Source organism: Streptopelia decaocto (genome assembly GCF_964273445.1).
Source record: "Streptopelia decaocto genome assembly, chromosome: 24".
NCBI classification, from domain to species: Eukaryota; Metazoa; Chordata; class Aves; order Columbiformes; family Columbidae; genus Streptopelia; species Streptopelia decaocto.
The window spans coordinates 343,307-360,305 of NC_138679.1; the positions used below are offsets into that span (position 1 = coordinate 343,307).

Genomic DNA, 16,999 nt, shown 5'->3' on the forward strand with positions numbered 1-16,999 from the left:
CACCGTCCCCAGGACCCAGGCACCCCTGGGTGCTGCTGAGCACCATGTCCCCTGAGCCCTGAGCCCTGGTCTGGCGGTGACACAGACCAACCGCCCCCACCCCTGCAATGTGGCACCACCGCGACTCTGGTGACCGGGTGCAAGAGTCACACCACGAGCCCCAGCCAGGGGGCTTTGCCTTGGGCCGTCACCCCGGCAATGACCACGAGGTCTCGTTGCGTGGTCCACCATGTCTCCGTGTTTATTACAGCCACGCGTTGCAGCACCCCGTCCAGGATACCACCGGCCCCCAAAGCCCTCTGTGTGCGCCACAGCACGGACAGGGTGGCAATGGCTCCTGCCACCTCCCGAGCTCCCCCTGCTCGCCCCGCGCTCCCAACGCAGGTCCCCCAGCCGGGACGTCCCCTCACACCATGTCACCTGCCCCGTGGTGTGGGGACACGACGTGGCTGTTGGAGGGTCCCCAAGTTTCCCCCACCCCCCAGCGCTGGGTGTCCGCAGCTTCTCCGGGGCCCGCAGCCCGTGTGCCGGGGTCCCGGTGCCCGCGGGGGGCGGACACGGCGGAGCCGCCCGGGGCCTGGGGCGCTGATTCAGCGGGACACGCAGGCGGCCCCGTGCCTGGGCGAGCCGGGACAGGACGGGCCGGGCCGGCCCTCCCATGGGCGGGCAGCAGCCGGGGGTGCCGCGCCGAGCCCCCCGCTGCCAGAGCCCGGGGTGCCCCAGCCCGGGGGTCCAGCAGTCCCCCGCACCCCCAGCCCAGCGCCCGTGTGCAGCGCCGGGCACCGGCACGGCGGGAGCGGCGGGGACCGCGGAGATGATGGAGGAGGAGGAGGAGGAGGAGGAAGGGCAGGAGGTGGGGCTGGAAGTGAAACCGATTTGGGGGGGCGGGGCGGGCTCGTCATGTGAACGGCCGCATGCTCGGGCAGAAGTGGGTCAGCGGTGCCGCGGAGGGGCCGGTGACAGAGCCGCCCCGTCCCTCCCGGTGCCTCCCAGTCCCTCCCGGTGACTCCCGGTGCCGCCGCTCCCCGCTCCGCCGCACGGACCCCCATGCGCCCCCCGGCGCGCTCCTGACCGCTGCCGGCCACCATGCGAGGTGAGTTTTGGGGGGCTGGGGACAGCGGGGGGACCGCCCGGCTGCGGGGGGGCAGCGGCAAAAGTTGTCCCCTCTGGGGAACGGGGGGGACCCGGCGTCAGCCCCGCGGGAACACGAGGGGACCCGCGTCAGCCCCGCTGGGGACATTGAGGGACCCGCGTCAGCCCCGCGGGGACCCGGAGGGACCCGCATCAGCCCCGGCAGGGGCCGTGTTCCTCCTCCAGCTCCCCCGTTCGTTAGGAATAACATTCTTGTTTATTTTGCTTTGCTTTCCGACGCCGGCTTAGACCCGCTCTTAAGCTTTTCCTCGCACTAAACCCCTTAATCTCCTCTTCAATATGTTGCTCCCACCAGTGCTGGGTTTAGTGCGGTTTTTCCCCTCCCGGGGCGGTTCGGGGCCGGGTCGGCGCAGCCGGAGGGACCGGCGCGGTTTCGGGGTGCCCCTTATCCAGGGAAAGGGCTGAGTCTCTCCAGCGCCTGCCTGATTTTCATCCGTTATTAAAAGCGATTCCTACTTTTCACCCTCCACTTTGCAACGCAGGCAGCTGGGAGGAGGAGGAGGAGGAGGGAGGGAGGGAGGAAGGCTCCGGCGGGACGATGCATCGGGGCCAGTGATGGTGACGCAGCGGTGGCCGGACCCAGCGCTCCCCGTGCCCGTTCCTCATGGAGCTGCTGGGACCCAACACCCTGGGGTGGGATTTTAATCCCCCGTCAAAGCCGTTTTCCATCACCGCCTGAGCCCTCCACTGCACCAGGGCTCGCTGGAAGTTGTGCTGTGCACATCTCTAGGTGTGGGTTTTGGGCTGCACACATTTGGGTGTGTTTTGGAGGTGAACATCTAGGTGTGTTTTTGGGGATGTACATATTCAAGCTCCTCGAATCGTTTTTCCTCCCTCCCCGGCGCAGACGCTGCGGCTCTGCCGCCCGCTGCACTCTTGTGTAATGGAGAAGCCAGGGAGCCCCCCACATCCCCTTCCCGCCCCATGACATCCCAGGATTTCACCTTTATTAGTACGGAGGGAAGCGTTAACACCTGCCTTAATTAATAACACCACCTGGCTCTTATGTAGGGCTTGCACAGCCAGCACTGGCCTTAATTAGCAGCTGGGTGAACTTTTCCTTTTTTTGAAAAACAGCTTTTCTTTCCCGCTCCCCAGTGAGGGTGAGTCGGCCCCAGCTACGGGCCGACCCCCCCGGTGTCACATCATTTTCCTGCATCGGGCGTTCCTCCCGCAGTGTCACCCAGCACAGGGTCCTCGTTTCTCGCCAAAGCCCAAGTGCTACATGGTGACACTGAATCGATCCAATCTCTGTTTTGTTCCCCAAAACCGCCTCCGCTCTGCCCGTTTCCCCGGGGCCACCGCAGCTCCTCGCTCCTGTCCTTCCCGCGGCTGCGCCGACGCTGGCCGAGAGGCTTTGCCTCCTCTAATCCTATAGAGTTTCCAGCCCTCCCGCTCGCTTGTTTTGCAAGTGGCGTGGCGAGGAGCGTGCGGTGGCTCGGCAGCCTTCCGACTTGTCCTAGTGACCTAGATCTGTCATTGGAAAAAATCAGAGAGGGTGGAGGAGGAGCTTCCCTGCCCGTTTCGGCAGCGTGCCCACGCGGGCAAGGACGGCCAGCACCCATCGGTCCTCCCGCTCCACGGCTGTGCCTGTCCCGGGTACCACAGGATGGGGATGAGGATGGGGATGAGGATGGGGATGAGGATGGGGATGAGGATGGGGATGAGGATGGGGATGGGGATGGGGATGTGGATGAGGATGGGGATGTGGATGTCCATGCCCTTCGCCTCCCAAAAATAAAGATGGAGGAGAAAGTTGGCCACTGGCAATGTGGGGTCCCAAGGGATCCAGCCAGGAATTGGGCTCCTTGACCCCCATAACCCCGAGGAGAAGCAGCAGGTGGAGGGGACAAGCGCAGTGATGGGGGACATGGGTCGCGGTCCCCGCGGGTGGCAGCGGGTTAACCGTGCAGCCGGCCGTGCTGGCAGCATCCCCTGCCCGTCCTGCCCGTCCCTCCTCCCGGCACGTTTAACTTTGAACTCGGCAGCAGCTATATAAAGAGCTGCTAATGTCTAAATAGCGCCCGCTTTATTGGATGTGGTGAGCAGAGCTGCTCTCGCTGCCTTTATTTAGCCCCATGGAGATAATTCCCCCTGATTTAGCTGCAGGGCCTGAGGGATGGGGGTGTCTCCCGCTCCAGCCTGGTTTCTCCCCACCCCAGGCTGGTGGCAGGTCCCCTTCCCGCCACCGCGCCTGTGCCACCCTCCTGCGCCAGCCAAAGTGCAAAGGGCTGTGTCCCGTGTGGCGGGGCGGCCTTGGAGCGGGGCCGGCGAGCCGCAGCGCCCGGGTGGCCCCGGGGGAGCCCATCGCCCGCCGCTGCTCGGGGGTGACCAGCTTGTTGGGGTGTCCGAGCCAGGGACACACACTGCACCACGGGATGGGGGAAAATGGCGCTGTGCTGAGGATCCAGGTGGCTGTGGAGCCACTGGTTGTGTGGCCTCGGGTGAAGGTGGCCGAGTGTCACCCTGGGACAGGGGGAGAGTGGCTGAGCCCTGTTCTGGCCCCAAGTTTCCAGGAAATCTCTGCTAATCAATTAAGAAACCGGTTCCCACCTCCAGCATCAGCCTGGCCCTGTTTCCCAGTTCATTTCCCTGTTCGCTTCCTATTACTCTGCTGATGTGTTGTCCCCATGGCCCTGGAGCTGGTGCTTTGAACCCCAGGGCTGCACGCTGCGAGCTCCGTCAGCCTCGCGTGGCCCCGGCACACTCGGGGTCACCCACGGGGCGCACGGATGGGGACGGGACTCACCGGCGGTGGCAGCTGAGGGGCCGGGATGCTGGGGGACCCGGGGGTGCTGCAGTGTGGGAGCTGGTTCAAAAGCAAAACAAACAGCAGATGCGAAGGGGTGATCATTCCCTTTATTTACTTACCTATTCCTCTGCCGGCCCTGACCCGCAGCCACCTCCCACACCACAGCGGTGGCCGATGGCTGTGGGACCTGCGGCGGCTCCTGGGGACGGATGCCGGCGGAGCAGCGCAGGTCCTGGGGTCAGAGGTTCCTGCAGGGAATGAGGGAGCGGAGCCGGGTTTTGGGGCAGGGATGGGGAGGTGTGATGGCATCGTAGGTCCCTGGGTGTCCCCATCCTTCCCGTGCGCTGGGGGTGCTGAGCCCCGCGGGGGCTGTGCCTGCACCCCTGTGTCACTGGGGGGAGAGGACAGTGGTGACAGAGCATCCCTGGGACCTTGTGGGGGCGGCTGCTAATTACCGGAGGCGCCCGTCCTGCGGCATCGATCGCGGCAGCGGGATGGGGCACAAACCTGCTCTCCCGGCGGGGTCGCTGGTAATGAGCTGGGGCACCGGGGACGCTGCTCCCCCCGGCGGCCGGGGGGGCGTTTGGGGCAGGAACAGGCGCGGAGCCACCTCCGAAACACCCGGGGCGGGGCTGGGCCCACCCCCGGCAAGGGGCACCCGGGGCCGGGGGGGTTTGCTCCCGTGGCCCCGTGTGCGCACCCAGGGGAGGGGGTGGCAGGGAACCCGGGGGCTGTGCAGGGCCAGACCGTGTCCCCCGCAGGGAGCTGCAGCTCTCGGGGTGCAAACGGGCGTCCCCAGCTCGAGGTGTCTCCCCAGGGGCCGCGTCCTCGGGCGCTGGGGCGCAGCGCCGGTGTGGCCGCGGGAAGGGTTAACGGCAGCGGCCGCTGCGCTGCACCCCCGGGCGGAAAGTGTGTCAGTGGGACAGGACGGGACGGGACGGCTCCAGCGGGGCCACCGCGCAGGGACCGCCCGCCGGGCACGGCCGAGCCGGTGGCCGGATGGTGCCGCTTACATAAGGGCTGGCCGGTGGCAGCGGGCGGGAGTTGGGCAAGAGGTATTTACAGTGGGAGGGGAGCAAATACCGCGGCCGGGACATTTTAATTGCCAGCTGGAGATTGTTATTTATTTTTTCAGACTTTTTTGGTTTTACCGCCCCCTGTTTTAGCCCCGCGGGCCCTGGGGCAGTTTGCTGCCTGTCCCCCCACGGGGCAGGGGAAGGATTTGTCCCCACCTAAACAAAGCCCGTTCTGCACGGCGTGGCCGGTGCTGGCGGGGCTGTGGCAGCAGGAGCCCGGTGGGGTCGCTGGGGCACGGGGGGGTGGCCGTGCCCGGGGTGCGGGGTTTGCTGTGACGTCCCCTCGATCGCAGGGGTTTGGAGGCTGCGGGGTGTCACTGTGGCGGTGCCACCAGCACCCCCGTCCCTCCCTGTCCTGCTGAGTTTGTCCCGGGGGATGTGCAGCCACTGTGGGGGCTGCGGGGGGACAAGGGGACGCTGAGGGAGCCAGCGCGGTGATTCACCGGGGCTCACAAACAGAGCCGCAATTAAATGCTGTTCTGGGCTGTAATTGCCTTCGCGCCGGGGTTACGGCCGTATACCCACGTCAGTTATTTGGAGCGAATGTCTTACGAGCGGGTCAGGTGCTGGCGGTGGGCACGGCCGTGTAATTAGCAGGATGTTAATTAGAACCCCAAGAGGCTATGGGCACACAGCAAGTGGTTGGGGCTTCTCCTTGGCAGCATCCAGGGTGACGCTGGAGGAGCCGGGACAGCATCGTCCCCTTGTCCCCTTGGCTCTGGGTCTGGGGGTCCCCTGTGCCTGGCCCGGGGGTGCCGGGGCGGGTTTGGCTGTGGGTGTCACATGAAGCCATCGCTGTCATTGGGAGCCAGTGAATGGTTTTTGGGGCCCTGTGGGGTGCAGGGGCCACTCTCAGCCTGGCTGTTTTGTCAGTGAATGGGGGGGGCCAGGAATACCGGTAACTGGGGGGGCTGGGATTACCGGTTAATTGGGGGGTCTGGAGTATCGGCTGCGGGCGTGAGGGCGCGGTGCCCCGGCGATGCATCACCCGCCGCTCCCGGCGGCAGCAATTAACGTTGCATAACAAACCAACATGGCTTCTTGCCAGGGGTGGCATCGCTCCCTGTGCCCCCTGCGCTGCCACCACCGCCGTCCCATCCCCTGGTGACGGGGTGGGAGGGGTCCCTGCGGTTTGCAGGTTGCCCCCCCTCTGGCAGCATGGGTGAAGGTGGTGGGTGGGCTGGGGAACTGGGGGTGTCTTGGTTGCTGGAGCCCCCTGGGAAGACGGGGGTGGCCACATGTCACTGCTGTCCCCTGGCAAAGCGCTGAACCGGGGGCTGTGATGCCGGCACAGAGTCAGGGGGGCTGGGATGTGGCTCAGGGTGGGGACAACAGGTGGCCTTGGGAGATACCTGGCTCGGCAGCCCGGGAAGGAGGGGTGAACCCCAAAATTGCCTGGTGCACTGGGGCAGGAGCCGAGCAGCGAGTCAGCGGATGGGGAAGGGATCCAGCCCCCCCACTTGCACCCGTGCTCGGGGCAAGTTCTTTCCCTGGATGGCTGGGAGCAAATCTGCCCCGGGAGGGGGACTGATAGCAGCCCTGGGGGCGGGGGGACCTGATAGCATCCCTGTGGGGGACCTGATGGCATCCCTTGGGGGGTACCAATAGCATCCCTTGGGGACCGATGGCCGCGCAGCCGCCCCCTGCACATCAAGGCTGCTGCTGCCCCAACCCAGCCTCCCCCAAAGGGAGGGACCCCGGGGCACCCTGGGTGCCGGGGTGCAGGTGGCACTGCCGAGCGCGGGGACCGTCACCCGCGGGGCGGCCTCCAGCAGCAGCGCCTGCGGAACGTGTCCCTGGGCCAGCACCGCTCGCTCCCGGGGACAAGCGAGGCAGAAGGGAATTACTGCAGCCGGATTTGCACCGGCCCGGGAGATTGGAAATAACCGTAATCCGGCCGGGGGGTTATTTTGGTGCGCGGCGGCTGCCCAGCACCCTCGAGAGCGACGCCGGGGCTGGAGCGCGGATTAGCGGTGCAGAGATGCCGGGAGGCACGTACGAGTCCCGGGGGTGCCCGTGTCCCCCCCGCGGGGCGGGCAGAGCCAGCCCAGATCTGGGGCAGCTGGAAAACGAGGAGGACGAAGCCTATTAGCAGCTCAGTGCCAGCCAAGCAGAAGCGGGGAGGGAAGCGGATTTGAGGGGGGAAGGGGGCCGGGACCTTGAGCTGGGGATGGTTATGTTGGTCCTGGGTTTCAAAGGAGCTGCCGGGGGGGGACAAGGGCCCCCCAAACCCTCTGCTTGGGCCAGACCCCCAGCAGGAGCGAGCCCATGGCTGCAGGGATGGGGATGCTCCCTGTCCCGGGTGCCCCCATGCGCACAGCAGCTGAAAACTGCAAGGAAAGCTTCTGAAAAAGGGTCCAGGGTGGGCTGGTGCACAAATGTGCTGCGCTGCCATAGCTCAAGGGGCTTTTCTCCCCATCTCTTGGTGCTGGAGAGGATGGGGGAGCAGACGGGGGTGTCTGTTCCCTGCGTGCACCTTCTTTGGGTCCTCTCTGCGGTGCTGGTGGGTCCAGCTCTCGTGCCTCAGTTTCCCAGCTGCCCAGCGGAACGGGGGTGATCTCCCCCATTCAGCTCAGCACCGGCCATCGTTCACCACCACGGTTTCCCCTTTCTTTTCCCTTTGCCGCAGCCCAAATCGAAGTGATCCCGTGCAAGATCTGCGGAGACAAGTCCTCGGGGATCCACTACGGCGTCATCACCTGCGAGGGCTGCAAGGTGAGCCTGGGGCCGCGCGGGGCCGGGGCGGAGGGGCTGGAGCGCAGCTCCCAACCTCCGGTGCCGTGCAGGGATTCTTCCGGAGGAGCCAGCAGAACAACGCCAGCTACTCCTGCTCCCGGCAGAGGAACTGCCTGATCGACCGCACCAACCGCAACCGCTGCCAGCACTGCCGCCTGCAGAAATGCCTGGCGCTGGGCATGTCCCGCGACGGTGAGTCCTGCCGCGGTCCGTCCGTCCGCTCCCCGGGGAAATCGGGCTGCTGGGCCCGAGCTGCTTCCCCAGGGGGCCAAATAAAGGACAGGAGGGTTTGGGGAGCAAGGAATGCTTTTGCATTTTCTGCAGGAAAATTTAAATACAGGGTGTTTGTAAAAGATGGACTCAATTTCAGATTGCAATGACTTTGAAATGGGGTTCATCTTTTTGAGACACCCTGGAGTTTCTGTTCCGTTCGACCCAGGGTCGGTCTGGGGTGGGGGTGCATCCGGTGAGGTCCCTGCCCCAAGTCAGGGCTCAGACACCCCGACCCCGGTGCTCCCCGGGACCCGTCCCAGGGCAGGCGGGGGGTCTCTGTGGGTCGGAGCTGCCCTGACGTGACCCCGCTCCCCGAGCAGCGGTGAAGTTCGGCCGCATGTCGAAGAAGCAGCGGGACAGCCTGTACGCCGAGGTGCAGAAGCACCAGCAGAGCCAGGAGCAGAGCGGCGGCCCCAAGGATGAGCCCGAGCCCCTGAGCCGCGTCTACACCACCAGCGTCAGCAGCGGGCTCTCGGACCTGGACGACATCTCCACGCTGTCCGACGGGCTCCTCTTCGACTTCCCCCTCACCCCCGACGGCAGCAGCACCTACTACAACCTGGACCTGCTCACCTCGGCGCAGCCCTCGCCTGACCAGTCCAGCCTGGACGTGGCCGACGCGACGCTCATCAAGCAGGAGTCCATCTACGAGCTGATGCTGGAGCCGGCGCTGCTCGTGCACGGAGCGCTGGAGAGCGGCCAGCTGCCCGCTGACATCTCCGTCCTCGAGATCGGTGAGCGCTGCCGTGGTCCTGGCACGGTGCTGGGTACACATGGGGCATACGGCCCTGGGGATGGTGTTCATAGAATCGCAGAATCGTTTTGGTTGGAAAAGACCCTCAAGATCATGGAGTCCAACCATTCCTGCACCCCTGTTCCTGCCCCGTGTCCTGAGAACCTCATGTCCGTCTGTCCAGCCCTCCAGGGATGGTGACTCCAGCACTGCCCTGGGCAGCCTGTTCAATGCCCCACAGCCCTTTGGGGAAGAAATTGTTCCCACATCCAACCTCAACCTCCCCTGGCGCAACTTGAGGCCGTTTCCTCTGCTCCTGGCGCTTGTTCCTGGGGAGCAGAGCCCGACCCCCCTGGCTCCAAGCTCCTTTCAGGCAGTTCAGAGATCAGAAGGTCTCCCCTCAGCTCCTGTTCTCCAGGTTAAACCAGGTGGTGGATGAACCATCCCTGAAACACCCCAGGCCAGGCTGGACGGGCTCTGAGCACCCTGAGCTGGTGACGATGTCCCTGTCATGGCGGGGGGGCACTGGGGAGCTGGGAAGGGCCCTTCAACCCAGACTATTCTACGAGTCTATGGTGGGGGGCCAAGGGGTTCCCCAGGACCCACCACCCCCCGTCCCTTGCCTTGCAGAGCGGGTGGCCCAGAACGTGGTGAAGTCGCACCTGGAGACGTGCCAGTACACGACGGAGGAGCTCAAGCGCCTGGCCTGGAGCCTCTACTCCCCCGAGGAGGTCCGCGCTCTGCAGAGCAAGGTGAGCGCCGCCGCCACGGCCCCGCCGACCCCCCGCCACGGCCAGAGCCACCGCAGCCCTCAGCAGGGCCACCGCTGTCCCCCCGTGCTGTGCTGAGGAAGGCGAGGAGGATGAGGAGGGTCTTGTGGTGCTTTGGGAGCTGCGAAAGCCCAGTCTGGGGGGATATGGGGGTGTGGGTGGCAGGTCACATCCTGGGTGTCCCTGTGCCACCAGCCTCCATGGGTGACATGGCACCTGGGTCACGTCCCTGCCCCGTGGAGTGGGGACGGGGGGACAGCAGAGTCAAGGTGGCAGGGTGGCAGCGAAGCTGAGGCGCCGGGCGGCGGGCAGCCCTAAGGGACGCCCTGTTGCCGCAGAGCTGCGAGGCCATGTGGCAGCAGTGCTCGCTGCAGATCTCCAACGCCATCCAGTACGTGGTGGAGTTCGCCAAGCGCATCGACGGCTTCATGGAGCTCTGCCAGAACGACCAGATCATCCTCCTCAAAGCCGGTAAGAGGGGGTTCCCGATGTCTCCCTCGGTTGTCTCCGGGCTCCGTGTCACTGCTCGGGGAGCAGGGGGTGGCTGGAAGGGACATGGGGAGCAAGCAGAAGCTTTTCTCTGTGGTCACCCTTAACCAAATGTCACCCGGGAAGTGGGATGGAAAGGAACACGGGGGTTTCCGCAGGAGCAGGGGCGCTCACACCCACGTCCCCCCCCGACCTCTCTGCCCCGGCTGTGATACTGAATGTGCAAAGCCCCAGAATGCCAAAAAACTGGAAAAGCTGCTCAGTTTGGAAACTTTTGGCGCTGGGGAGCTGAGAGCTTCACAGGGGCAGCGGGTGCTGCACCCGGCACGGAGCAGCCGTAACCGGCATGGAGCTGGCCATACCCGGCACAGAGCCGGCCATACCAGACATGGAGCGGCCATACCAGACATGGAGCGGCCATACCCGGCACAGAGCCGGCCATACCAGACATGGAGCGGCCATGCCCGATACGTGGGACTTTAACTTGTTCTTTCATTTCTTCCTTCTCTTTTCATTTATGTCGTTTTCCCGCTCTCCCCCCTCGGCGCTCCTCCACAACCCTGCGTCTGGCTGCGAATGACTGGGTGGTGTTTCCCTTTGGTGAAATGTCGTCATCAAAACTGGAAACCTTAAACAAAATAAAAATTGGATTTATTGGAATTTCTGCTCCTGGGAACGAACAATCCGGGCTGTCCTCTCTCTTCCGCCCGGTCCGGGGTGACGAACGCCCACCCGGCTCTGCCGGCGCCAGGCTGCCTCGAGGTGCTCCTGCTCCGCATGGTCCGCGCGTTCAACCCCCTGAACAGCACCGTCCTCTTCGAGGGCAAGTTCGGCAGCGTGCAGATGTTCAAGTCGCTTGGTAAGAGCCATTTTCCTACAGCTCTCTTAGGGCTCTCCTCCCCCCGGTGCTCGAATGGAGCTGGGTGTGCGGCGGTTGGGCTGAGTCCCCGGGGGACGGGAGGGGTGAGACCCCCACTGCGTTTGTCCCCAGTCCCCTTGGGACCAGGTTGTGCACCGTGGTCTGGACCCGCTTTCCGCCGCAGCCCGAAGCCCAGCGACGCTGAGCACCCCGTGCTGGCCCCGCTCCTTCACCCGCCTCCTCTCCCCAGAGCTTTCCGAGGGCGCTGCTGGGGGCGGGCGCCCGGGGCAGCGCAGAGCTGTGACGCGCCCCTCTTCTCCTCTCTGCCGTCCCCATCAGGCTGTGACGACCTCGTCGGCGCCATCTTTGAGCTGGGGAGGACCCTGTGCCGCCTGCAGCTGTCGGACGAGGAGCTGGCGCTGTTCACCGCCGCCGTCCTGCTGTCCCCGGGTGTGTGGGGACACTGGCTGGGGAATCGTAGACTGGTTTGGGTTGGAGGGACCTTCCCCGCTCCCCAGTGCCCCCGCCATGACAGGGACATTCAGATCCGCCCCAGTGCCCCCCGCCATGACAGGGACATTCAGATCCGCCCCAGTGCCCCCCGCCATGACAGGGACATCGTCACCAGCTCAGGGTGCTCAGACCCCGTCCAGCCTGGCCTGGGGTGTCTCAGGGATGGTTCATCCACCACCTCTCTGGGAACCTGGGCCGGGCTCTCACCACCCTCAGGACAACAATTCCTTCCTCATGTCTGGCCTGAATCTCCCTCCTTTAGTTTAAACCATCACCCCTTGTCCTGTCACAACAGGCCCTGCTCGAAAGTCTGTCCCCAGCTTTCTTTCAAGCACTGGAAGGTGAGGGGGTCTCATGCCAAATCTGGGAGAGCTGATGCATAAGTCTCAGTGCTGCTTCCATGGTATATGATTTAAGTTATTCCCAGGAAAGGAGGTTGGGGAAAAAAAATGCATCTGAAAATGCACAAGATGCCTCTGCCAAACCTGGTGAGAGGGGGAGCCGTGTCCCCCCAGGGGTGCAGAGGGGCCACCCGGCTGTGTCGTTGTCCCCAGATCCACCCCGGGGAGCGGGGGGTTAAAGAGCAGGAGCCCAGGCAGCGTGCCGAGCAGAGCCCGCGCGGCGCCGAGCAGAGCCCGCGCGGCGCCGAGCAGAGCCCGCGCGGCGCCGAGCAGAGCCCGCGCGGTGCCGAGCAGAGCCCGCGCGGCGCCGAGCAGAGCCCGCGCGGCGCCGAGCAGAGCCCGCGTGGTGCCGAGCAGAGCCCGCGCGGCGCCGAGCAGAGCCCGCGCGGCGCCGAGCAGAGCCCGCGCGGCGCCGAGCAGAGCCCGCGTGGTGCCGAGCAGAGCCCGCGTGGTGCCGAGCAGAGCCCGCGTGGCGCTGACCTGCCGTCCCCTGCAGACCGGCCCTGGCTGACCGAGACCAAGAAGGTGCAGAAGCTGCAGGACAAGATCTACGTGGCGCTGCAGCACGAGATCCAGAAGAAGCACTTGGCCGAGGACAAGCTCTCCAAGGTGCGGCGCGGGGCCGGGGAGTGGAGCCGGAGCCAGGGCCGTGGCCGTGCGGAGCTCGAGAGCCACGCGCGGGCCTGTTTTGGGGGTGACCCGGGGACCTGCTGAAGGGGAATCTCTGTTCCGAGGGCCGCGTGTCTGTGTCACAGCGCCCTGTGCCGTTCTGGGCAGTGGTGTTTTGGGGTGAACGGAGCTGGTTTGGAAATGCTTTGGGCAGGATGGAGCTGGGATGGGTACAGGGGACACTGGGGACTCCTCGCACCCTCCCTGGTGCTGCCTGTCCCATGGAAAGACGTGGGTTTGGAGACAAGGCTGCCCAGAGATGGGCAACCCATTTGGTGCTGGTGTGCCAGTGGTCCCCAAGGCCACCCGCCTGTCCCCAGGGGATGGGGAAGGTGGCATGAGGGATGCTGGCCAGGAAACCCCATGGTCACCGGTTTCTTTCCCCACAGATGGTTTCCAAGCTGCCCTTGATGAAAACCATTTGCAACCTGCACTTGGACAAGCTGGAGTTTTTCCGCCTCCTGCACCCAGAGACGGCCGTGAACTTCCCGCCCCTCTACAAAGAGGTTTTCAACTCGGAGCTGCAGTACAGCGACCCGCGGGAGAGCTAAGGCCGCGGCCGCCGGCCCGCTGCGGCCTCCCCAGCGTCTGGAGACGAACTGAACTTCAGAGGTTTGGGGCAATTTATTTAAATCAAATAATCAAACTCAAGAGAACCTGGGGCCGGGGGTCTCCCCGGCCCCGTTTCCTCGCTGTGGATTGCAATAGCTCTTGAATGTAAAGCACCTTGAAGGAAAAAGCGAACGGACTTTGCCATACCGTGAAATGAATGTGAAACCTCCGCGGGAGAGGAGATGCTCCGGCGGTGGAAAGGGACCGAGTCCCCCTGCGGTGCCGGGCAGCGCACCCGCCGGCACCGCGGCCCTTCCCACCGTCCCGGCTGCGCTCTCCGCCTCTTATTTTTAATTATTATTATTTTTTAATTACTATTTTTATTTTATTTTTTACCCAAACACAAGGCATGGGATGAAGAAGGGGCAATGCACACTCACCGGATGGGGGTGAGCGGGCCGGGGGGGGCGGCTCGGGGCTGGAGCCGAGGGGAGGGCGAAGGCAGCGCCTGTGCTTTATCCCACGGGCGCAGCGAGCCCACGGGCACCTCGGCAGCGCGGCTGAGAGCGGGAGGGACTGAGCGCAGGGTGGGTCCAGGGAGAGGACGCCCGGCACAGCGGGGGCTCTGTGGCTCCGTCACGGCGGGGGCTCTGTGGCTCCGTCGCGGCGGGGGTTTCCCCAGTGCCAGCTCCCCATCCTGCGGGGCTTTCCGGAGCCAATTCAGCAGGTCCGACCGCCTCGTGCCACTTTCCCGCATCCCAAGAGCTTTTCCAAGAGGGGCTTTGCCCTTGTGTCCGTGGCCAAATCCTGGCTGCTCCAGCCCAGGGCGCGGGGCTCAGTGCTCATCCCCGCATGTCCCCACAGGCTGCGTCTCTTTGCTGTCACCTGTAGTTTTCTTACCAGCACCGGTGAAACGGTCCCGTGTCTCGGCACCGGGGAGCTCTCGTTCCTCTGCCCAGCCCAGCGCCGGGTCCCTCTTCCCGCGCCACAACTGCCACCGCGGCTGCTGTCACAGCTTGAGCTGGACCCAGGATTTTACCCCCAGGGAACTGTTACTTTGGGGTCTGTTCTCAAGTTGGCAGGACCTGGGGTCTTCTTAAGGGAGAAACTGCCATTCAGGGACAAAGGGAAGAGGAAAGTCCTTATTCCTTGCCCGGGAAGCCGTGGTGTGGCCGGGACCCGCCGTCCGAGCTCGGGAGGCTCCGAAGGCGAGGGGTGGATTTGTGGGGTGATGGCACGACAACCCGCAGCCGGCGGCGCCGCTCGAGGGGCCCTCCAGCCACGCTCCGCAGGGCTTTTCCGTCTCCATTCCTGCTCCTGCTGCAGCAAATGCCAAAAGCTACAAGGGAAACACCCGCTGCGAGGCAGCTCCCGTTTCTGCTGGCAAAGGGCTACAATCCCAGACCCTTCATGCTTCGTGTTGATCCCCCGTGTGTCCAGCCCTGTCCTGTGACTCGGATCGTCCCCGCGCATGAACCGAGGGCTTTCAGCGCCATGATTGCGGCCCGTAAACTAAAGGAGCAGCTTGCTTGGCGCTTGTAGGGGATACTCACGCTTTGGGTGCCGGGGAAGGGCATGGAGCAGCGCACCCGGGCGGCCGATGGGGAACTGGGGCCCGTGCAGTTCCCCATCCGCAGGGACGGCTCTGGCGCCGCCGACACCGAGTGCCAGCGTGTTGTTCTCTGGTGCCGTGCGTCCTTCCCGCCCTCTCGGATCCCAGAGCTGAGACCGAAGTGAGAAGTCAGCACTGCCTTGTTTATTCTTTTATTTTCTAGAGGGTTGTGCCTTTTTGTTGTAGTTGTAAGAATAATTTCCAAGGGCAGCGTTGACTTCCCGGGGCTCCGCGCGGGGTTCTGCGGGACAGCGGCTCTCCCGCCTCAGGGAACAGCCGCGGGTGTTTTCAAATGTACGGGGAGAAAAACAAAAGCACAGACCCTCCTTTACACCTTCGGTGTTCAATAGTCAGCGTCGCCGTTTTCATCTCATCCGGCAAAGAAACCAAGAAAGCACCTTAAATGGGGAAAAGCCTGAGCCCTCGCCACCAGCTGCGTTTTTCTGGCGTACAAGAGCACGGCGTCCAGCCGGCTCCGGGAGGGGATTGCGGTTCCGAGCGCTGAAAACCCCTGGGAGCCTTGGGAAGAGTGGACGTGTCAAACACGAGCGACCCAACCTGCCAGCCCGCGGGACCCTGCGCTTGGACGTTCTCTTTAAGGAACCACCTCGTCAATTAGATGATTTCTTGGGAGGGGATAAATGTTTAAATGTCGGTGAAAGGGGCGTCAAGGGACGAACCTGCGGCACCGCTGCTTTCGGGTGGTCCCTGTGCGCCGCCCGCCCGGGCGTCGAGCCCATGGGGAAAGGGCGGACGGACAACCTGGGTAGAAATGCCCCAGAAAGGGAGATTTCCACTCGAACGCGGCAGCGGAGGCCGCGCGGGGGCCCCGAGAGCCGCTCGTGCCAGCGCTCGGGCCGCGGTTCGTGTTGGTGCTCGGGCCGCGGTTCGTGTTGGTGCTCGGGCTGCAGTTTGTGTTACGGTTCATGTTGGTGCTCGGGCCGTGGTTTGCGTTGGTGCTCGGGCCGCAGTTCGTGTTGGTGCTCGGGCCGCGGTTCGTGTTGCGGTTCGTGTTGGTGCTCGGGCCGTGGTTTGTGTTGGTGCTTGGGCCGCGGTTTGTGTTGGCGCTTGGGCTGCGGTTCGTGTTGCGGTTTGTGTTGGTGCTTGGGCCGCGGTTTGTGTTGGCGCTTGGGCTGCGGTTCGTGTTGCGGCTCGTGTTGGTGCTCGGGCGCGGTGTCTCCAGCCGTGTCCGTCCCAGCGGGCGCTTTGCCGCGCTGTTCTCGGGGCGGGCGGTCCCGGCGCGGGGATCCCTCCTGTGCGCTGAGCGTGAACCGTGCGCGTTCGCTTGCTCCGGCAGTCTGGCTGAGTGTGCATTTCCACCTCCAGAACCCTCACACTGTGTATAAAAATGGATAATATATATATATAATATATTCTTGTGAATGTTGGTGCAAAAGAGAAAAAAATATATAAAGTTTCAGTTGGTTTTATGTTCTTTTTTATCTCTGCAAATGAAAGGAAGAAATGGAAGAGGTTTGTTGTTTTTTCCGTTTACCCACCTGTAGATACCGACAGGTTCATGGAAATGTTTGACTTTTTAGACTTAGGAAAACGCTTCTGTTCTCATTGAATGTCCTGTCTTGTAAGATTGTAATTTCTATTTTTTTAAAGAAAAGAAAATAACTACAACGTCCTCTTTGGGACCGGCCAGCGCGGGAGGAGGCAGGGGAACCTTTATTTAAGGACAAAAGCTTTGTCTGAATTTTTCATGACATTAAATAAAAAGTAATATAATGTATGGACAAAAAGCTTTGTATTGCGGCATATTCTATAGGTATAGCTGTATATTGCACACAATTTACAGGAAGAAAAATAAAGTCTGTTTTGCAAGGTAAAAAAAAAAAATGAATAATGTTGGGAATAGCGACTGTGGCTCCAAATCACAGCGAAGGGAGAGACGGGGGAGAAACCACTCGGGTCGTGGGAAAAGCTTCATCTCCTCCGGGCTCGGGCCCCGGTGGCGCCGGCAGCATTGGGACACCCCGGGAGATTTCGGATGTTGTGAAGTATTGACGGTGTCGATAACAGCCGGACGGGCCCGGGGAGGCGGGTCTGACACCCCGGGCTGCGCGGGGCAGAACCGTGTGAGCCTTTCAGAAAAGAAAGAGCTTGAGGTGCTGAGCGAGTGGAGAGGAGGGAACGGAGCTGGTGAGGGGCTGGAGCACAATGTGATGGAGCGGCTGAGGGACCTGGGGGTTCAGCTGGAGAACAGGAGCTGAGGGGAGACCTTCTGATCTCTGAACTGCCTGAAAGGAGCTTGGAGCCAGGGGGGTCGGGCTCTGCTCCCCAGGAACAAGCGCCAGGAGCAGAGCAAACGGCCTCAAGTTGCACCAGGGGAGGTTGAGGTTGGATCTGGGAACAGTTTCTTCCCCAAAGGGCTGTGGGGCATTGAACAGGCTGCCCAGGGCAGTG

At 63.5% G+C, this 16,999-nt stretch overlaps 1 protein-coding gene across 1 annotated transcript; it reads left to right on the forward strand.

Annotated features, from left to right (window-relative positions):
* The first annotated feature begins 808 nt into the window (after nt 1-808).
* LOC309449637 (nuclear receptor ROR-beta-like) lies at nt 809-13,309 on the forward strand. Its single transcript, XM_082071897.1, has 11 exons — nt 809-853; nt 994-1,093; nt 7,610-7,695; nt 7,767-7,908; nt 8,310-8,723; nt 9,353-9,474; nt 9,831-9,963; nt 10,733-10,840; nt 11,180-11,290; nt 12,251-12,363; nt 12,813-13,309. The coding sequence occupies exons 2-11, from the start codon at nt 1,087-1,089 to the stop codon at nt 12,972-12,974; spliced, it is 1,398 nt and encodes a 465-aa protein (XP_081928023.1). The 5' UTR covers nt 809-853; nt 994-1,086; the 3' UTR covers nt 12,975-13,309.
* The last annotated feature ends 3,690 nt before the right edge of the window (nt 13,310-16,999 follow it).